Source organism: Cygnus olor, chromosome 4, assembly GCF_009769625.2.
Source record: "Cygnus olor isolate bCygOlo1 chromosome 4, bCygOlo1.pri.v2, whole genome shotgun sequence".
Lineage (NCBI taxonomy): Eukaryota > Metazoa > Chordata > Aves > Anseriformes > Anatidae > Cygnus > Cygnus olor.
Genome location: NC_049172.1, coordinates 64,164,754 through 64,187,457, shown reverse-complemented (window position 1 = coordinate 64,187,457; position 22,704 = coordinate 64,164,754). Strand labels below are relative to the sequence as shown.

At 36.6% G+C, this 22,704-nt stretch overlaps 1 protein-coding gene across 2 annotated transcripts in view; it reads left to right on the top strand.

Moving 5' to 3' along the window:
- STX18 (syntaxin 18) overlaps positions 1–22,650 on the top strand; it is a 66,818-nt gene extending 44,168 nt beyond the window's left edge. Inside the window, exons 3-11 of one of the 2 annotated variants that reach the window (XM_040554481.1) lie at positions 1,673–1,788; positions 3,202–3,279; positions 3,398–3,464; positions 7,233–7,348; positions 11,857–11,945; positions 19,008–19,066; positions 19,438–19,507; positions 20,088–20,168; positions 21,887–22,650. In XM_040554481.1, coding sequence (XP_040410415.1) covers positions 1,673–1,788; positions 3,202–3,279; positions 3,398–3,464; positions 7,233–7,348; positions 11,857–11,945; positions 19,008–19,066; positions 19,438–19,507; positions 20,088–20,168; positions 21,887–21,982 — 772 coding nt within the window. In that variant the 3' untranslated portion in view covers positions 21,983–22,650. Of the gene's footprint in view, positions 1–1,672; positions 1,789–3,201; positions 3,280–3,397; positions 3,465–7,232; positions 7,349–11,856; positions 11,946–19,007; positions 19,067–19,437; positions 19,508–20,087; positions 20,169–21,215 lie in introns of both variants that reach the window. The other variant, XM_040554482.1, reaches the window with a different exon arrangement.
- Positions 22,651–22,704: the final 54 nt, after the last annotated feature.

Sequence of the window (22,704 nt, the reverse complement as noted above, 5' to 3'; positions counted from 1 at the left end):
ATACAAACGGAAACATTATATATGGCTGCTTTTCTGTAAGTCTTCTGTAAATTATACAAAATAATTTTATAATATTTAGAGTGATTTTAATCAGAGGGAAAAAATCCCTAGTATTTATATGTCAAATATGTGATAGTGTTGGAAACAAACAAGAGGAAAATGAAGAACATTACTTGTAATTAGTTTGCCTTTCTGTTTGCTGGCTAATTTGTGCTTGGGTACAGGCTGGCCCATCAGCAGATACCAATTTTCAAGCAAGGTGAACCTTGTGATGCTTTTTTTTTTTTTTATAGCTTATCACTCAGTGTGAGGGCAAAGATGTTTTGGGATACTTGGGGACATTAGAGCGAGTTTCAAGCTTTGTGGAGGAGCTGTGGGAGAACCACACTGACAGTACTTCGACATACAAGAAGCAACTGGTGGGATTGCATGTGATGAGAGGTGATAGAGGAGGATGAGATGAGAAGATGTGAAATGGTCATAGGGCATTCCCGTGGCAGGCATTGCAGCAGACGTAGGGAAGATTTGGCATTGTTGTGGTGAAGTATGAGGGACATCTCTAGGGTATCAGGCTAGCTTTGGAAACTGAAGATTTCTTCTTTTTACTCATTTAATTGCATTGATACAGTTGCATTATACATACCTTGGACAAGAGGAAAAAATTTCACGTATAAATAAAAATCTAAGTTAAAATGTGTGCATATATTGAAAATTTTCTCTCTGGTTTAAAGGCAAAATAGGCTGTGGTGACTGATCAGGAAACCCAAGATGAACGTTGGATAATGTGCTGTAGCAAAGTCTTATCATCCTGTGCAGCCACTGTTAAATGTCTCCATACAGTACATTTTTCCTGGTGGTTATCTATGTTGTATTAATATTTTACTGACAGGAAGGGATAAAAAGTCTTACAAGTGTACTGAAGTAAAGCTCTAATTATACTGGACCCAGTTAACATCGGAATGGAGAGCTCTGCCTAAAACACACTGCTGTTACTTAGCCTTTGTGGTTGGCCTCCATTTTTATTAATTTAGTAACAAAAGCGTATATTAATCCTATTAGAAAATATTAAATACATAATGTATAATCTAAAATAGAAATAAACAATGAGAACATGTTTTAGTAAGTCTTGTAATTTACTTGATACAAAATGTACATTATTTTCTGATATTCTTTAGTGTGGTTTGGATTCACAGATTTCTTAACAGCTACTTTTTAAAATAAAGTTCAGGATTTAAGATAAAGACATACATTTAAGTGAAATAAGTTCCAATTTTTTGTATTTCTTTCAGTATTTGAACTATTCTTTTATCTTACTTGGTGCTGGTTTTTTTGTTTCTTTGTTTTGTTGGAATAAATACTGAGGGTGAAGTTTTATTTTCTAATTGTATTGCCTTACTTTACCTCCTTGGTACTATAGGAGATGATAGGATATGTTGTTCTTTCTGCATCTTTTACCACTTCAAAAAATGTTCTAAATACCTCTCAGCTTTATGGAAGTGATGGATATTGTACTTTTTAGTCTTACAAATAGTTTGTATCTCCTTTTTATGTGTAAATCAGTGTTGCAAAAAAGCTTCTGGGGAGATGGTGAGTGGGAAGAAGGTCCAAAATGTGTGCTTACAGGTGCTATGTTGGGGATTTCTTAAAAGTGACAATTTGTCTTGTTTCTCAGCCATATTATGTCTGAATATGTGAGGATGACAGATACAGAACGTGATCAGATAGATCAAGATGCTCAGATATTTATGAGGACATGTGCAGATGCCATCCATCAGCTAAGAACAGAAGGTAAACCGAGCAACTTCTAAGTATTCTTTCTTAGTTATTAATAAAGGCTGAATATCACATGCTTTTGTGATATCTGAAATCCTTTTTGGAAAGAGACTGCCCCTGGAATGCTTTTGGAAAGAGACTGTCCCTTTTTATTTGAATCTCTGTAATCCTATTGACCAATTAGCACCATGCTTGGTTTTATTTAATGTAAGTGAAAGGATAAGCCACAGCATAAAATTTTATTTGTTCAAGTACACTAATTAGCAAGTGTTTAAAAAAAAAAAGTCTTAAATACTTACTGTTTAGTAGTAATTTAGCACTGGGGCGTAGAGGCCTGAACCAAACTGAACCAAGGCTCACTAAAGTTAATGAAAGTCAATGGCTGTCTCTTTCTAGGTAGTCCACCTGTAAGGTTTTACAGGTATTCTCTTTCCATGTTTGAGATAATGACATCATTATACAAAATGTAATAACATCTATATCATTACACTAACTCTTTAAATATTTTCATTAACTACAGACATTTTTTTGAGTTTTTGAATGTAGCCCTCAAAAATTTGTGCTCCAGCAAAAAAAAAATAAAACAAAACTCAGCAATTGTTCAGAATATATTTTAATTGTAAAATACTGTGTGTATATGCATATATGTTTTAAACAGATAATTTACTAGTATATGAAAAGACATAATTTTCATTGTGACAAGTATTAACAATTTTTCTTTTCTTAATGGGACTACCATTGAACAGAGTCCTGGTAAAGTAACATAATTTTGACAAATAGTGTATGAAATTATACTTTTACAGAACTTATTTCATGTAAGTTGAAGAGAGAACTTCCGTTTTCTCATTTTTAAGTTGGCTTGCTCTATGTATGTGTTTTACCAGTATACCAAAGATTTTCATCCACTTTGGAATGCCTTTTAAACATACTTAGAGCATTATTCAGAATCACAAAAAGTGATTCATGGATGGGAACTTCCTAGTATCAAAACAAGAAATATGTGAACTAAAAGGATGCTTGACATAATAGATCCCCAAGATTTCCATGTAGCATGTGCTCTGGGAAATTTAAAACGTTAGAAGTTCAACATGTTAAGCAAGTTAAATCTCTAGACCTGTTTTGCAATGCTTAGTTTGATGACATCTATTCTTGTTTAGAAATTTAATTGATGTAATATGACTCAGTGGCATACATAAACAATGACAAACATTACGTGACGCAAGTTGGTTTGAAGTTTTGTTTTCTTGTAATAATTTGCTGGTTTACAGAATGTATATTTAAATATAGCAATGTTCACGATAGTTGTATATAAGGTAGATAAAATGTTGATAGGCTCTTGGATATAACTTGTTTATGAACTGAACATGCAAACTTTTGTGTAATTCAATAAAGTGTTAAAAGATCTTGTATCTTTCTTTTGCATTTCAGCACACAAGGATGTCCAGTCTGCTCAGGTGAAGGAGCACAGAACAGCAGTCTTAGACTTCATTGAAGATTACTTAAAAAGTATGTAGTATTTTTTTCTACAATACTGAGTGGTTAAAAATGAATGTTTAACTGTATTTTCCAAGAAAGATATTGTGCTCTTCTAACCTGAAGTTTTATTTACTGATATCTTGAACAGGAGTGTGTAAGCTGTATTCTGAACAAAGAGCCATCCGAGTTAAACGAGTGATAGATAAGAAGAGACTGTGAGTAGTGAGCTCTCGTTGTCAAAAAAAAAATAGTTTAACTCTGCCTTTCGTTTGTAGGTTATTCAACAAAACCATTATTCATGTTTAGATTCTAAGGAGATTGGTTTAGATGGAAATCTGTAGCTGGATGAGGAACTTCCACTATCAGCAGGTGCATTTTATACTTCTGGCATGTAAAGTTAATTCTGAAAATGGCAGAACGCCAATACAATGTTGTGTACAATTCGTATATGTCAATGATCAAAGCACTAAATTAGTAAAAAGTGGGTTAATAAACCTAATGGACTTCTACAAGTACAACAAAATATTTTTGCGTGTCCCATTAAGTAATATTCTACATAAAATAATTTAGAATTAAATTTTGCACATTGATAATATGTCTCAAGATGCTATTTAGGATACCATCTGCTTAGGTACAAGAGATGTTCACTTCTCTACTTCTCTCTCCCATTCTCTCTTTTTCTTTCCCTCCTTCTTTAGACCACTATCTTTCTGCTAAAGCAAGTGATTATGTTATACTGCTTGAGATGGTGGGGTTTGACAGCAAGTAGAAAACTGCTTAAAATCAAAATCTTGTATGTAACTTCTGAATTGAACCAAAGGAGCTTCTGCTTCCTGTCGTCATGGCATACATTCAAGCCTCTAACCTAGAGGTGAAAATCAATGGGAGAAGTTAAAGATGATTCACTTGCTGGCTTAAACTCCCGCCCCTCTTCCTGCCAAGTATCAAACCCCATATCTTCTGGGGAGTTTTTTTCTTCATACTTGAGATATAAGAATGAGTGAAAATGCACAAGTTAACAAGTTTGCAATTTATTTAATACATCAAAAGCTTTCCATGTCTTCTAAATCTGCATTATTTGAATTCTAGCCTTAAGTTCCATGATGCATATTTTAATATAAAAATAACAAATTTTAGAATATACACATCAATAGGTATAGTACCTTTCTGAGACTTGATGCTTCTTTATCAGTTTGGTGTTTAGCTTGATCATCTATTACATTGAAACTAAAGAGATGTTTTCAGAAGTCCATAAGTATATGTTATTCAGAGTGATTCAGCATGATTAAACAAGATTGGATTCACTTAAATATATCTTCCTGAGACAAAAATAGAAGTATAAGCCAACGACAAGTAAACAAAGTACCCCAGAACAGATGTGAAATTTATTACAAAGTCACGTGAGAAAAGTAAGATAGGAGTTACAAAAATACCGAGGGCCTGTAACTTTGTGAAAAAAGTAGTACAAAAACATACTGCATGATATTTTTAGCAGGCAAAAATACATAACCTTATTGATACTCTTCATAGTAAGGAACTTCAAAGAAAGTTAGCCAACTATATCGTGGCAGGAACCATGCTAACAAATACCAGCTATTTAGCTTGATGTACTCTTATCGTTGTTTCCATGTCAAATGCAAGGTTCATGATTTCTCAGATGACTAAACAGATGAGACAAGTCAATCTGCTTTATACTAAGCATGAAACAATGAAAAAAAAAGCTATTCCAGAAATTACAATATCACTTATTTAATTGAGCAATAAGGCCCTAAAAAATAACCCAGAAGATGCAGTCCTTTTGTGAAACACGGAAGGAGTACTTCTTGGCCTCTTCTGTACGGATGTAAGAAATAAAAAGCAGACATTGATCAGCTGGAGCCTGTATGCATTGCAGATGTGAGGTAATGGCTAAATTATCATTTAAATTAAAATTCAATTTAAATAAATTACAGGGCATAAACCAATCTTTATGATGACTTGAAGAAAAACTGTCTTTTTTCATGCTCCTTCAACTAGTTGATTTGTAATTTCCCCTAGGATTTCAGTAGATTTCAGCACTTTGTGATAATAGGAATACGCTCCATCCCTTAAACGAATTAGGCATTCTTTAAGTAGCAAATTCCAGGCATTTTGTTCATTTTTAATTGAAAACTTTCATACATTAGCATACCGTGGAAAGTAAGGACAACAAATAATGACGGAATGCATTTATTTAAAAGTAAATTAATCCTAGTGCAGATCTTTTTTCCTGCAATTTAGTCAGCATAAAATACGTACTTCTTAGACAATTCCGAGAGGTTTGCAGTAAAAATACACGTCATTATGTTTACTTTTACATGAGTAAACATCCTAAGCTCTTCCAAAAATCGTGTTATAATTTTCGTATATAAGTTGTGTTTATATACTAATTAATATTTTTTGATTTAAAAATTCTGCCAATTACATAGGACTAATTCCATAGAATGAAATGTTGAGAAATAGAAACAAACCCATTTTTTTCTATAAAGGTACTTGGTTGGGATTTTCAGTTTTTATGTTTATAGGTATTCATATTTATATTACATTTCCAATTTTAAACTAATTTTCCATTAGAATTTCTTGTGAATTATGTATGCAGTTATTCAAATCAAGTTGACTTTTATTATTGGATGATTGGTGTTTTATTAGTATCAGAAGCATTATTTGAATGGCATGGCCATCCAGATAAGTCTGTTGTTTTTTTTTTCCTTGGTATTAGGCAAATTTGGAAGTCGGAGGAGGGGAGAATGAAAAGTTCTTTTGTGTAAAACTACACAAAGCCCAGTAGCAGAGTTTTTAGAACTAATAAATGTTCCCTGTTATTATTTTTTCTTGTTTAAATAACATAGTCTGTCAGTGATGACTAATGCATTATATTCTGTTTTTCTCAGAATTTTCTAATTATTGGCTAGAATTTAGACACAATACAAAGAAGGAAAAGCACACAAAATGCAACACCTTCTGTTAAGCAGCAGGGGAAGATTGCAGATCATAATGAGATTAACTGTTGATTATATATGAGAGGGGAGGAAGTGATGAAGGTGGCACAGCAGGTGATTCAGCCCATTATTTTTTATTTTTTGTTTTTTTGTTTTTTGTTTTTTAGCTTCTCTATCAGCATAATTGCTAAGCATTTAACTATCTACTGTGTAGTGGTTACAGAATTCATTGTTGACAGCAGTGAACCACAAAGTTTTCTGGAAAAAATATTTAGCCACTAATTTTAAACTTTTTCGGTGCCATAGTGAAAAATACTTGACAAGTACTGAGGTACCAAAATAACCACTGAACGTGCTTCTCATTTTTTATATTGGTTTTGTATTGAAATCGCATAGCAGGGAATATGTATCTGACCATTACATACAGATTTTCTTTTCTTTGCTTCTAAATGGGCTATTGAGTCTCTTGGCAGACAAGGTAAGGATCACTCTCGTGCAGGTTAAAGTATTCTTTATAGGTAATTAAATAATAATAATAATAATTAAAAAAAACTTGTTTCAGGAAAAAAAGTTGATTCTGTTGTATTTTCTTATTCTCCCCTTATGATAGTTGACAATATAAACATGCAAATATTACTTGAAAAAATTAAATAGGTGAGTTGGCTGTTGCTTCTGAAAAATTTCAGTATGACCAAAATGTTATATATTCCAATACTCCAGATTTTTTGAAAGAAACTTTAATAAAATGTCCGGTTTTTACACTTCAAAATTATTCTCAACTCTGAACATGTAATGTATATTGGAATATAGATTATACAGGAATACTGTTCATGCTTTCTTTGCTTTTCTAATAGTATTTCAGTAAAGGTAGCTAAGTACATTTTGTATCTAGACTGGGAACTCTCTATTGTGAAGTTTTCAAGACCAGGTTAAAGTGCAATGAATGCAAGTAATCTGTGGTTGTTCTTGTTTTAGAGAAATTCAGTTCTATCATATCAGTTAAATTATAGGATCTCATGCTTCTAGGTCCAGACTTGAACCTGAGCAGAGCAACATTTCCAAATCACCTCTTTCTCCTGAAAAAAAATCACAGAATCCTTTAGATGATTCTGAAGAAAAACTTTCTTCTGAGGAAAGCAAAGGTAAGAATAAAACATAATTATATTTTTGTTTTGTAGCAAGCCCTTTCTATTCAACAGTACTTCTTTGACATTACAAGGGCCTATTCCAAGAAGGCCTCTTCCTGGAACATGTACTTTTTCTATTCTCTTTCTCCCTGAGTTGATCAGGCTTGTGTGATGCGTGTTGTGGGACTGGGGAAGCAAAATCTTCAGCTTTGTGACATGTTTCTTTCAACCAGCTTAAAAGGTCTTATGTCTTGCTGGATTTCTTCATCCCTTCAATAAACTTTGTGTGAACTCTCTCCTTTTAATTTATTAATTTTGCACTATCCGTCTAGTTATATGTCTTCTGAGACCTGTCTGATCTTTCCACATCCTTTTCACTGATGGTAAGGAATAGGAAAGTAGCTTGATGGCTTTCTAGTAGTTTCTAGGAGTGTTTTCTGGTTTTTAAGCACAGAGACCTTCAGTTGGACACCTCTACAGTATCAACACAAAGGCAGAATATGTTCATAGGGGGGATTTTAGTGTTTGGAAAGACACAATAGGTTTGGGGATGTTCTCCACAGCCTTGAATTTCCTTGCTGGAAGGACTGCACCTTCTATTTCAGTTGACAGGAAATAGCCAGAAGTCTAAAGCAGCAACTCTGACCCCATGGTCATTTCAGCTGGTGCTATTCTTGACAGAACTTGCTAATTCCTTAGTGACCAGCTTCTGAGGCTGCGTATGTAAGTCCCTTCTTTCAGCCTTTTCTCAGAATGGTCCCTTGGTCTGTTTTTGGGTGTGTACACTTACAGACCTTCATTGCAGAGTGTCTAAATACCACCATTGTGCAATAATTTCAGATTTCGTATCTGAAGAGGAATCTTGTTTCTATGATTTCAGAATTGCTTTCCGTGGTGTGATTTCTCCCGCTTGTACTGTCTAGAGAAGTCTGAGGCACAGTGTGATTACAGTGTTAAAATTATTCATGGAGGGAAGCAGAAACTGTGGCAAAATGTAACATTACATTATTCTGCAAATCTGTTATTGCTTTTTATGTATTTATTAAGAGAGTGAAGTTTCTCTGGGTAGTGACTTGAGGGTTGTACAAAGGGTGGATTCATGTGAAGTGGGTACTCCATTTCTGAACGAAGACTCTGATATTGAATTACCTTGCAAAGTGCAAACCATTTCATTTTCTGACATGGTATTGCTTATCTTCCAACCAGTTTGTACTTCTGCAGCCCTATTGATACGATTTTTTTTTTTTCTGGAGACTGAATTTACTGTAAGAAGTAAAGGTTTTGATTGTGTCATTTCTAGTGCTTCCTACATTTTTATATTTATGTCTTAAGTGATGCAGCACACAGGTACACAGATGAGTTTCACCTTAACACGTTATCAGTATTTCACAGCTGTGAGCCAGTGCCAGCAGAAAAGCAGCAGCCTTGTAGCATCTTCATAGCTCTTTGCTCTTGTCTCCACAATCTCTGAAAGTGTACACTCCCACCACATAAAGTGGCATCACAGTTTTTAGCTCAGAAAACTGTGCCATGCCACGGGAAACACCATTCTTTGTTCTCCCTGGATGCAGCAAACCACTGCAATAAACAGAAATGAAGCTTAGTTTACCGCACATTAATTTTGATTACTCCCATTTTCACTCTTATTAGTTCATGCTTTAATTTTGCATGGGAAAGTAGCTAGACATAGGGGTTTGTGATACCGTTCTTACAAGAGGATGCTGACTAGTCTTTGAGAACACTAGGAAAGTTGTATATCAAAATAAACCTGTCTGAAGTAGTTTAGATGCACAGAATATGTGGTTCCTCATTTGGTTGCTCAGTTGGTTGCTGCTGTTTATAGAAATCAGCCTTGTGACTTCGCTGGTAGGTGGTTGTTGAAGCATAATAACATGAATGAAATGACTAGTAAACAAAAGCTCAGTTTAAATCGTAGAACCTTTGTGGTTGTTTTTTTGTTTGTTTTACAAGTAACTTCAAATTTTTAAGAAATTGGAGAAATGACTGTGTGGAGAAATAAACTCTTTAACCCTCAGAACGTTGATGTTTTAGAACATGGTAACCATTTATATCTATGAAATATGAAAGGTCATCAGAGTGTCTGGGTTCCTTGCTTAAATATCGCAGCTGTAACAGTCTTCTGAGAGAGGTTTTGGTCCTGTCCTTACCTTGAACATCATGGCAGACAGCTGAATGTCCTACGTGGGGTGCTGAAGCACAACCTTGGTTTTGTCTGGTGTTTTGGCAGGTACCAAAGCAAAATGTGATTACTTTTGAGACAAAGCACCTGTTTACATTGGCATTATACTGGACATGCTTCATGGTAGGAAAATAGTCTCTCTAGAGATTACTTTAATATGCTGACTGTATTTATTTGCATATTAGAAATCTGACATTTAGTTTATGGAAATACATGTAAATAATGAGTAGCTTTTGAACCGGTCCACTAGCTTAGCAGCTGCCTCCTGTCAGTATGGAAAAAGGTTGAGATTATTTGATCTTTACTTTGTTTCTCCATCATTCATTAATTACATCTATTTCTGCAATTGAAACGTAGTTAGCATTTTTTTTTCTTTGTCTGGCTTTTGCTGGATGAATAGTAGAAAAGTACTGATGCCAGCTCCACAACAGCTGCAGAATAACTTTCGAAGTGGCCAGAAATGTACCATGGTGACAGGAGTAACTCCGGGGAGATGCATGTTTCTCACTTACCTCTTGCTTGGATATGTGCTTATTAGCAATCACATTGGATACAGGTGCTGTTTTTTAACAAAGCTGACAGTGTCTGAAAGTAATTGGTTCCTCTGGGATAAAATAGGAATACATCTTATTTCTTAGCTCCATAAACTAATTATCTTCTTTTCTTTGAATCCAGTAAATATGTCATTCTAATTTTGATATAATGTAAATGTATTGATTATCCAAACAAATAATTTTGTGTCTCTGTGAAACAGATTGGAAATACTAATGATATCCAGTGGAAAATGTTGAGTTGAATTATTTCTAAATAATATTTAGAAATGCTCCTGTTTTTCTTCCTTATTACTTGTAAGAAAGAGCAGATTTTATTTATTTAATTATTCATTTTAAAGACTGTATGCCTTACCCGTATCTGTCATTTATAACATTGTCACTGTTTGGTTTGTCATTGTCATCTTTGGTTGGTTGGTGGGAATGAAAATATACATTTGTAAAGGAGACACACACAACAATACTCTTATTTATTTTTCAAGAGTTTTCACAAATATTATAATGAAAAATAAAAGGGGAAAATTTCTTCTTACAATACTTTTAATATATTTGTTCATAAATAGGACTACCCCATTCAGGGGCTTCCCAAGAGAAGGTCTTAATGATGATGCATCAGTGCTGCTTATGCGATTGAAAATAATGTAGGTTTAGAAAATTATAGTAAAGCAAATAAAAATACTTATAAATGCCTTAAAAACAAAAACAACACATGAACAACTGGGATAAAGTCTGAAGTCTTTCAGGAAGTCTGTAATCTATGAAAAAGTAAAAACTAAACCTTAGTGTATTTTAATTTGTAATCTGCATGTGATAAGTCAAAGCAGTTCAGCTTTGAATCTGTTTAGGGTTGGTACAAATCTCTCTCTATTTTGGGTTTTGTAAAAATGCCACAGCCAGTGGGGAAGGAGGCCTTCTCAAGTTTGCAGTGTTATCATTAGGATTTTAAGCACTGATGCTAGAACAGCTTCAGAAACAGTAGGTTCCTGCTGTACAGTTTTTCTTTCCTATTCTAACTTCTTAGTCTATAATTAGAAGTATATAATTAAGCCTAAAAATAAATCTTCTAGAGGGAAATATCCTAGAAATAGCCATTCAAGAAGTTTTATGCCCAACTCCTGCTAAGATTTATGCAGATGGTTAGCTTCAATCAAAGGGAAAGTGCTGTTGAAATCAATGGAGCAGCTACGATGTGGAAGGGTTAGTTTGTGGGTTCAGATCTGGCTCCTGTTACGTTCAGGAGGACCCCTTGCACAGAGTGCTGTAGGATTTGCGCTGTATTATGCAGTTTGAACAGAGTGAGGAAGCCAAATTTGTCCTACAAACTTTGCTCAAAAAGTCTTTGAGAGTCTGCTCTTACTTTCTGAGGAATGAGGAGCTGGTGGTTCTGTCAAATCTCACTGGAAGATAATAGCCTTGTTTGTGTACAGGCTGTCATTTTGAAAATTGTGTGTTCTTGTTACAATTCTAATGTGATTGTATTTTCTGCCCTAACAAGTCTTAGTGTGTTGTGAGTTGTTTTACATGTTTTGCTGTCAATATTTTAGTGCAACTTCTCGTAGTTCACAAAATTAAACATATGGGTACACCTCTGTCCCAGTTCAGGAGTTAAAGGTTATTGGTGTATAATCTTGTGCTGTAACTATATGGTGAATCTTGGTTAGTAGGAAATGAGATGTAACGATTTCATTGGAGTTCTGAAATCATGAAAAATGTTGTTTACTTCACTGTTCAGTGCCCTGCATTGTCTCAAGCTTTTGGTGGTTCTTGTACAGACAGGAATATGCCTGATGCTCAGTCTAACCTTGGATTATGGGGGGATGGAAAAGGTGAAGACGAACTGTCACCTGAAGAAATACAAATGGTAAGTCCATTATCGTCCATTTTATATTTTCTGCTGTATCCACATGTGCTAAGAAAGTTCAGATTCACCCAAGTTCATTTACAACTTCCATTTTATGCAGGATAATGCCACGACAAGATATGTCATTTATACATGGCTTCCTGGTTCTTCTGGGAGCTGCTAATATTTAAAATTGCAAAATATTTGCATGCAGCCATGACATTAATACCAACTATTTTTTCAGCAATTGGAAGTGCCCTTTGAAAATGAAATTCTGTTTTTAAAAATTATAATTATGAAATGCTTCCTTAGTCAGGAGACAATGGAAGTGAAGGCAGCATCAGGAATGCATTAAAAAATTTCTGAACAATAAAGATTTTGAGACTGGCTGCTTTTGACTTGGACTACTTCTAGTACACAAATAGCTGTATTTCATTTTATTCCTCTTTTTTAGGTTGATCAAAATCACACTGATTTTATTAGAAGGAATAACTACAGGCTTTCAGACACAGCAGAACCTCATGTATTTTTAGCTTTGCTATATTTCTGCCACTATCAAGCAGTTTTTTGTATTGTTTGTTCCAATTCTGTTCACAATTGAACTGATACGCTACAAAATTTGACGTGATTGCTGACAACCTGTTAGGCTTTTTGATGTTCCTATGATTTCTTGTTTTGAACGTGGCTCCAAATTCTCTTTGTATTAGCACACACTGAATTGTTTCATATAAAGAAAGTAAAACTTCCTTACAAGTAGCCAGTGGCTGTAGAGTTTTCAACATGGTGTGCTGCAGCACAGGGCTGCTGCAGCATGATTATCTGAGGCTTCCTTGGCAATGACTAGAGATGTTCCCAAACAGAGCAAGCATCACTTCCCGTCAGAGATGAGTAAGTTGCACATAATTACGGTATGGTTTGTCAAAGAGAAAAGGCTCTTCAGAGGCTGCTCCTGATGCTATCACATTGTTCTTGAGCACCAGTCTGAAATCAGAAGGCTTATTCCTGCTTTCTTTTTTCTCTCTAAACAGAATTTGTCACATACCTTCGTTTTTCTGTGTTCAGGCACCATATTATTAGCCCCCTTGGTGTAAGCTTCCAGAGGATCGGGAGGTAACAAGCATCAGAGATGACAACTCTGAAAGTGCTTGCTAGTAACTGACTGCTAAATGTTAGGTTGCATTTTGTGGGCCTCGCGCTCTAGTAAGTTTTAAATGTGTTACATCCTTTGCCATGGTTCTTTGGGAATGAATGCATTTCTTTCTTTGGGAATGAATGCATCCCTTTATCCTTTTTAGAGTAAGGCCCAGCACACCTCATGACTTACATGAGTTGTCCAGGTCTGTGTGTTTTGTTCTATTTCTGTTATCGAGTGAAGGAAGATAACCCGCAGATAACCTGGGACTTTTTTTTTTTTCCCCTGGAATAAGTTCTTTGTATTGCCCAGTGAGGTGGAATGGTTCCAAGCCAGAGTAACACAAAAATCAATGTTTAATACTTGGAGATTCAGGAGCCCAGAAATCCTTCAGTCCTGATCTGCTTATTGCGAGGCATTTTCCCAGCTCTTTCTAGGGGAGAACCATTAGACAAAAAATGCATTATTAATCTTTCTCCTTTCAGACCTCTCCCATGCTATGCTTTTTATTATTATTATTTTTTGCTATGGTTTTCTATGATTCTTCTTACACTGAGCATGAATCTCTGATTCTGGCAGTTATGAAGAAATACAGAATACATTTCCACCTCTGCTGAAAGCTAACAAGCATCGGTTGCTTCCACGTTATACCTTGGAAGGAGTATGCATTGATTAAGACTTAAAAAAGAAGTGAGTCAGCATTCATGACAGTGTTAATGTAGATGCTTTTTCTTTCTCCACCAGTAAGTTGTCAAGTAGGAAGCAAGCTGCTTGATTCTAGTTAATGACCTTAATGGAGGTAATTTCTTGTCAGGTAATTTTTTACAGTTGGATTGGATTGCATACATTGGGGTTGCTGCAGTGTAAACCAGGAGTTGTATATATGTATGTGTGCACAACAGGTTTTCAAATGTAAACTTTGCTACTAAAATGTTGATGCTCAGAACTGAGCAAGCCATTGTTCTGCTCCACGGACCTAAAGTGATTTTTGTTGTTTATTTTTAATTTTTTAGGGTTTAGGAACACTATAATTTGCAAAGGCAAGCGACGTACATAGTGACTATTCCACAGCAAGACTGCTTTCAGTGTATTTTCAAGTAAAGTTATAGCTATGAGTTGACCTTTATTAGTAGAAGTTGGGTACTGTGTAACCTCACTCCTAATGGACTTTAATGCCACTGGAAGCCATTATTCTAATTTTCATGTAAATTTGGGTCCAAGGTGTAAATTATAGGTGTAACTAGGACGTAATTTGAGTACTTGAAAGTGCATTGATTTTTATTCATTGCTTAAGTAAATACTTCCTAGTAATATGCAATACTTAATGACTTTATTGTGCTTTTAATGCAGGAATTTAAGGGTCTTTAGGAACACTTAATGAACCTTTACAGCTTTAGGAAATTGAGCTGCTAGAAGGACTAATTATTTCTCCTCTGCATTATGTTTGCTGTTACAGAGAAGTTAATTTCTACTTTTTAAACATTTGATTTGTGAAGAGTGGACCGACTCCATTTAAGTTACTAAAAAAAAAACCACTAGCGATTCTCAGAAGAGGGTAGGTTAAAGTGTAAGGAACTGCTGTATTGATTTTAAATTGGAACATGTTGCGTCAAATTGTACCGAACAATTCTCACTCGTGGTTCCGTGATCCTTCCTGTGGATAAAATAATGAATTAAAGCACTATCATGTTGTTATAGCAGCAATTTATTTGAGTATTTTACCCTAAGCAGAGATCTTTACATCAGTTGCAGGCTGTTGTGTGATTTACACAGTAAATCTCACTCTGTAACTCTGAGCACAGGTACCTGAATGTTTTCATAGTTGTTGTGAGCAGATGTCTTGTGGTTGTGTACAGTGGGGAAAATGTGGTTCTGCTGTGAAAATCTACACTTTTCTCTGACTTTTTATCTTGTTTTTTGTCTTTAGTTCAGGTATAGTACATTTCATGATTTATCTCATGGGATAACAAAAAAGAACTGTGATTAACAAAAAAGAACTGTGATTCTTTCAATGCGTTAGGCTTTGAGAAATATCTTAAGCAGTCACTTTATATCCTGGTAGCAGAATATTTCATTGTCATAAAAGAGGCTACTTTAACAAGCCATAAATCGTTGAGCTCTACAGATTGCTAGAGCTTGCTGTATGTTCACATCATGTAAATCCCTTTGTGACACACGATAGGCGACGTGTCCTTCTGTTCTCACCTCTTGTTCACTTGGCTGTGTCACCACATCTTGCTGCTGTCGGAGCCGTGCCGTCCCTCAGCCCTGATTTCAAATTGCAAGGACTATTTAGCAGTTTAAAAAGCAATCTGTGCCAGTGGAGGATTTCAAATATCAAAGGGTTTTTTAAATAGTACTTTCTCAAGTGGATTTGTGCTATTTGTAAGGGATTAAAAGTATTCACTGTTTCTTTATTGAAAATTTGCCTCCTAAATTAATTATCATCTCAGTTCTGCTAAGACAGCAGAATAGGGAATTTTTTTATGCTGAATATTTGTGGAGAAATACTTATTCGTACAGAAGTCAGAAAACCAATTATAGCTTGGTGGCTCCACTTAGTCACTTAATGTCCATGCAGTCGGCTCTGTGCTAAAGCTCATGGATCCATTTTATTGTCCTGTTCCTTGGCTTTGTTCTGAAGTGAATCCCTTAAAATCAGAGACCTGCAGAGGGGCCAGCGTAACGGAGTGATGAGATACCTATAGCCACGTGCTGCTGTGAAGAACGTATCACTGCGTTAATATTTTAACAAATGCTCTGCTCTGTAGAGATGCCACAGACAGTAGTGATAATGACACTCCAGTGCACTGTAACACTGGTACTTTTGTATTTAGCAGAACCATTGAATCTTTAGGGTGGGCAGCAGTGGGGCTTCAGGGAGCTGTGCACTGTGCTCCTCGCTGTCCCACACCTGTCCCACGGAGCTGGGCTCCTGCCCTTGAGGGCTCGGCCCCACCGTGGAAGTTATGGCGCATAATAGCATCGGGGATCTTGGACTTTCTTCAGTTCTTTAACCGAGAAAAGAAAGCTGTTCTTGCCAACCAGGCAGCTAGTGAACCTCTAGTACAGAAAGATGTATTTTAAAAGAAATAGAAAAACATTTATTATTATTATTATATAGACTGCCTGCTAGAATACTAAAGCATTTTCTAAGAGATTAACTGTTATCTGTTAAAACAGGTGTCACTTCACACTGACTGGTAACAAATTTCTGGTTTTTAACACGGTAACCGTGTTCCCCTAGGTCATGCAGCTCGACATGCAATTTGCTGTCAGTAAGGAGTCAGGTAGTGCTTCTCTGAGGGCCTGGTGGGACTGAAGCGAGATGAAAAATGTTACAGCACGAAGCGTGGGACACAGCGGAGATGGTGTGGGATGTGAGAAGGAGGGGATGAAGGTGATGGGTATGACAGGTGGCTTGCCTTTTTTCTTTTTTTTCCCCCCTTTTCTGTCGCTCTGTGGCAGTCCAGAAGTCTTGCTCAGCTCTTTGCCCTCTGCTCTTCCTTGGTTCAGCTGTGCCATGTACTCCTGTGGTGAGATTCAGTTTACTAATTTAGCAGAAAACTCCAGGAAAAAAGTGGTCAGGGAGTGAAAATGTCATCCCATGAAATCGGACAAGCAGCAGTTTGTGTACAGGAGTGTGTACTCGGGGAGAGATAGCATGACAAATCCTTCCGTGACTCCCCTAGACCTTCCACTGCACCCCAAGTGGAATCAGAACATCCTGAGTTGGAGGGGACCCATAAGGACCATTGAGTCCAACTCTTGTACACTTGTTTGTTTTTTCTCTGTGTAGGTATTATGAAAGTTTTTGATATGGCAGAAGTTTAAACTGGAGCATTTTGGATCATTTAACAGGATGTGTAAATCAGCATGTGGAACAACGTGTACAAGGAGTTGAACAAGCTGTACAAGGAAGATCTTAAAAGAATCGGGCTAGAGGTGCTGGTGGAATGATTGGGGCAGGGAGGATGTCATAATACAGAGTCACCAAACACAGCAGTTTAATTATATTAACTGAGTTACTCCTACAGATCGGCTCTGTGAAGTAAGCTGTGGGTCAGATGACCTGTATGAACTAGCCACTAATTTTCATGTTGCATCCTAATGATGAACTGCATTGTTCCTTAAATTGCCTTGAAATACTAGGTTCTTCATTTTTAGGTACTTCAGTATTACTGCTCTAAAGGCTCATTTGCCTTCCAGTGATGTAGCACTACCCTCTTTGTTATTGTTAATTCTCTGCGATTCAGACATTATTTTCCCTCCTCCTTCCTTCATTTTTTGCAAAAGATAACAGTTCCTTTCAAATACTTACTGTCTTCTCTGGGCATCACGACATTTTCTTGCAAGTTCAGCGTTGGGCCGTTGCTCAGATGGTGAGCAATTACTACTGCACAGACTGGAAACCGAGACTGATCTGTAAGCAGTGCTGCTCTGCTGCTGCTGTTTTCATCTCTGACAACACACTGCTTTGTCCCAAGAAGGATAATGAGACCTTGCAAGGTGGCTGAGAGGAATGCTGCGTGTATACTGCTAATGAAATTGTAACTTGATTGAATCACACTGAAATCCAGAAGTGTTATGTAGGCTAGTTTGAAATAAGTAGATTAACTGCATTAGAACTGGGCTTGCTGTCTTGCACAGCGCCAGTGTCACATCCTTTGGATTTTTAATCCTGTTTTCTGGTATTCAGGCTGCTGCATGTGTCACTCAGGATTTAGAAATGAGGCTTGTCAGAGGTGCATAGTGGGTAATAACTTCAGGATAAATGTATCCTGGGTGCTACTTCTGTGCAGTAGCAGAGACAGGGCTTTCCGAGCTTTGTGAGGAACATGCAAAGAGTTAGTTGTTTCCATACCACGCATGTCCGGCTGGTACTGAGGCTTTGGTCATGGGGCATTAATTGGCAGAATACCTCAACTAACCTTCCCCTCCCTCCAGCCAGAAGGGGACTTGTGACCCTTTCAGCATGAGGTAATCTGGTTCCTGCTGGCAGGAACCTTTTGGCATGGGCAGGCGGCAGCGATCTGAGCGCATCGCCCACACCTGAGCGTGGGGAGAAGGGAGCAGCACACCGCGGGGCTCGCTCCTGTGTCTGGCTGGCAAGGTGGCAGGATCGAGCTCATTTATTTAGGCACCTGGAAAATCCCACCTCAGAACGTGGTAAATGGGTCCTGTTTAAAATACAGTCCTTACGATGGCGCTTCCAACTAACTGTTATGATGTGATGCCTTTCTCAGCTGTATTCTAGCAGCGTATCTAAAGCAAATCTTGTCACCGTACTTGCTGCACCATAGCTCATTTCACATTGAGTCCCAAATGATCAGACAGGGAAGTATATCTAGAAAATCAAAGCTTGTTCTCCTGTATGAGGTCTTGTGTTTGTGCTCGCGCATTTGAAAAATGTAGTGCCAAAAGTGTAGTTTTAAATGAAAGAGGCTGGTTGGAATAAATAAAGCCAACGCATTGGTAAAGTACGAAGTAGTAGACATCAAAATATTTTATATTACAGCAAAATCTGCAAGCTGTTAACTTTATGCCATGGGTAGAACATGAATAAAGTAAATGACGGTGTAAAGGTGTCACATGCTATGAGAGCTTTCCCCCACTCAAATTTTTAAAATAAAAAGGACAAAATTCATCCCCTGCGTTTTTCCTTAGTGCAAAGAACTCGAGCAAAATCTGCAAATTATTTTGGGGTTTCATTCATAACGGGAGGATAATTGACAAGTGTTAAAATGATAACACTATGATGTTAATGATGAATATGATGAATGATAAGTGTGCAGGCTCATATTGTTCACTGAAGCTAATGGTAGTCATCCTTGGAGAGCTTTGTAAAGGAAGGTGAAGGTTGCTTTGTTGGGGCTGGGGGCTGAGGAAAGTTCACCGAGTCCAAGCATGTGAACTCTAACAAGACTTTTTTTTTTTTTCCTCTCTCACAGTTTGAACAGGAGAACCAGCGGCTTGTTGGTGAAATGAACAATCTGTTTGATGAAGTCAGGTACAATTTTCCATTTATTGACAGGTCGCTGTATGTGCTGGTCCTGTAACCAGGATAACATCCACGCACGACAAATTTGCTGCTGGGCACCTTGCTGCAGGAATTGTAACGGTGTGGTGGAGGGGGGGACAAAACAGGAATGCCCAGATCTGTGTAACATCTGGAAATGAACTGTAGGGGTTTACACGGGGTTGTGTTCCTGTAGTGTAGACACTTGTCAGAGCTCTAATCACACCTTGTCACCACATAAGACTGCTAACAAAGAGCCGTGCCTGCTGAACCAGGCTTTACTCTGGTTGGAGGATCTAAAGCTGTAGTAGTGAGAAATGCTTGCAGAAGTTTCTAATGGAGTATTTCTGTTCTTTGCCAAGACAAATTGAAGGAAAAGTGGTAGAAATCTCCAGATTGCAAGAGATATTCACTGAAAAAGTCTTGCAACAGGTTAGTGTAATTTAACGCTTGAAGGTTTTCCTGGGGGTGTTTTGGTCTTGGTTCTGTGCAAGATGTAAACATAAGAGTAATAAACTTTGGCACAAATGTGAAGGGAAAGTTTTTCTTTTTTTTTTTTTTTTTTTCCAAAAGCAAAATCAAGATGGTAATTACTACCATTACGTATCAGTGTATACTGGGAATGGAGAGTGCCGGGTGTCGTAGTGATCCCTCTGTCTCAAAATTAGTGCTCTATTAACTGTATTATTTAATAGCATATTTTCTGTGAATGGTAGCACCTCTTCCAGAAGAGCCAGCAAAAATTAGGCCAGATTTGATGTTGGGTAAAGAGGAGACTTCCTATTGATCTTAGTGGCCTCGGTTCAGGCTCATAACAACACATTAAAAAAATTGCAACTTAATTGCCTCTATGCCTTTGCATCATTGAAGAAAGCATAAATAAAGCTAAGATGTTAATAATACCAGATTTTATTTTATATTTGAGTTCTGCTCGTCTCCAAAATCCTTACAGATGTTTTTTTTTTTTTCCTAAACTTTGTCAATGTTTCTCAATTATTATTTTTTTTAATAGGAAACTGATATTGACAATATCCATCAATTAGTTGTGGGTGCAACGGAGAATATCAAAGAAGGCAATGAAGACATAAGAGAGGTAATGTCTAAGCTGTGTTTTTCAATTAATTCCTTTCTCCTGAATTTCAGTTTTGCCCAAGTGTTGCTTTAAACAACACGCACAAGTTAATGCAAGATACTGTGTGTATTGGGGAATCAGGACATGATTTCGAAAAAATTGTGAATACGCTTAGCTAATTTACACATTTCACTCTGCTTGTCTTGCTAACCATGATCTGAAACTAAATGAGTCTGCAGAAATCTGCTTGGCCTTAGCTATTTTTAAACATGAAGGTTGCGTGGTATGCATTTAAGCTCATCTGAAATTTTGTGGGGTTTTCTATTTGTTTTGATTTTAATTAAAAAAAAAATCAGAATAAAAGACAATTCTGCAGTTGTTGAAACTGGAGTTAAACACTAAGCATTACCAGAAGAGTCTCTTTACTATGCTGAAGGCATTTCACATGCACCTAGTAAACAAATCTGTCCCGTTATCCTACTAATGAGATGACGCTTTCCTTCAGGAGCTGCGATTTCAATAAAAACTGAGTTCCCAAATTAGCCTCTGTAGTAATTGGCTCAGTTCTTTTTTCTCCTGAAAGCACACTGAATTAGTAATTCAAGGTTGAGTTAGCTACTGCTCAGCTAGTCTGAAAAGTGCATCAAACATACATTAGCAAGCATAACTTAGGTGCTTAAAATTTCTGATTTGGGAACTTATTTCCACATTTCTTGGAGTAGAGTAGGAAAGATTTAGAGTATTATTTTCAGCAGCTGTCCAAGAGGTATGGTGGTATGGCAGATGGTGGGGAAGATGTGAGGGATTTTTCAGTTTTGGTGCTGTTTTTTTTTTGTTGTTGTTGCTGGTGGTGGTGGTGTTTTTTTTAAGGACTTAAATCAATAGATTTATTAACACTTAGCATACAGTCACCGTGCCTATGTGTAACCCTTAAGCACTTGACGTTAAATAGGACACTGGAAGGGTACAGACAGGTCAACGGATTGTCCCAGTGTTCATAGTAAAAAGTTGGTATTCATGAGATGGCATGAACTTGCATTATTTTTGCTTTGGTTTTCATATTTGTAGGTGGAACTAAATTTCCCAAACCACACCGAGAAACAGTAGAAAAAGGTCATTAAAAAATGTAACTGTCATTAATGTTTATATCACACGAAAAATTATATTCCATGTAAAAATCTGAAAAATGAGAGAGAAAAACAGGATCCCTCCTTTCTGCCAGTCTGAATTTTGGGAAGGAGAATCCTAGAAAAATATTTGCTCTACTTTGCTGTAGTTGTTCCTTGCTCTAGTTGCTTTGAGGGTGAAATACTTGATAGACAGTCCTAAAGCAATCTCTAGAAATAGCTGTTGTCAGTTTCTTTGTGTTGATTTTTATTTATTTTTTAACTCACAAGAGATTTATTAGAGTGATATCAGACTGATTAATCACAGTTTCACTTTTGGAACTTAACCTTTAAGCATGTACACTTTGACGTAGTTCTTCACCTTTTGGATGTTTTTCTATTGCCTGGGATCTGGATTTATTTTCTTAAATCACCAACTTCAAGATTTTGTGAGAAGCTATATCGTGAGAAATCTGAAGTGGTATAACTAACCTGACTTTTATTCACCTGAAAGTAATGGCAGCTTTGTTCTTTGTTCTGAAGCCACTAACAGTCATTGTGGGTTGTCTTTTTTTGAAATATGTACTGTACTTTTTACTGGTGAGAGTAATCAAGATAATCTTTTCCTCACAGGCCATCAAAAACAATGCTGGATTTAGAGTATGGATCCTCTTTTTCCTTGTGATGTGTTCATTTTCCTTGCTTTTCCTGGACTGGTATGATAATTAAAATATAAAATTGTCTACATGCTTTGTAAAACTCTTGACGTTTTTTTTCCTATGGAAGGGGGTATATGACATACCTGTATATTTTATGCATTTTTTGTGCTGCTGTGATGGAAATATTTTCCAACAAATAAGCACATGCATATGTCCATTGCTACAGAGGGAGACGATAGCATTCATTGTATCAAATGTGAAACCACACTGAATCCTGCACACACAAACCTTTGAAAGAGCTGGTAAGAAAGGTACAAGCTGGAGCATAGTTAAAGGGGTAAAAATAGAAAAGTAAATAAAAAGTGGTTATTGTCAGTCACCTATGCCAATGATACTTAAAGTTCAGCTCTCAGTGCGCAGAACAGGTCAAGAGAAAATTGTTGTTGTGCAAAAGCATCTACACTGTCTCAGGCTTTTATTTAATCACACCACTTCAGTACACAGTGATCATTTTGCAGATGTATGACCTCTACTTCTAATCCTTGACAACTACTTTAGAGATCAAGATTATTTAATAATAATTAAAAAAAAAAAGGTAAAGAGCTTTACTTGGGGGTGCAGAGATAATAACAATGCTGATTGTGCAGTGAAACAGAGCTTCTGAGAGATCAGAACAAAGCCAAAGGACAGACAATATTAAAGCCAAACTCTTTGAAGTACTAAAATTGGGAGCAATTTGGTATCCAAAAAAGGGATCTCAAAACCAACCGTGGCTAAGAATCAATAAACTTC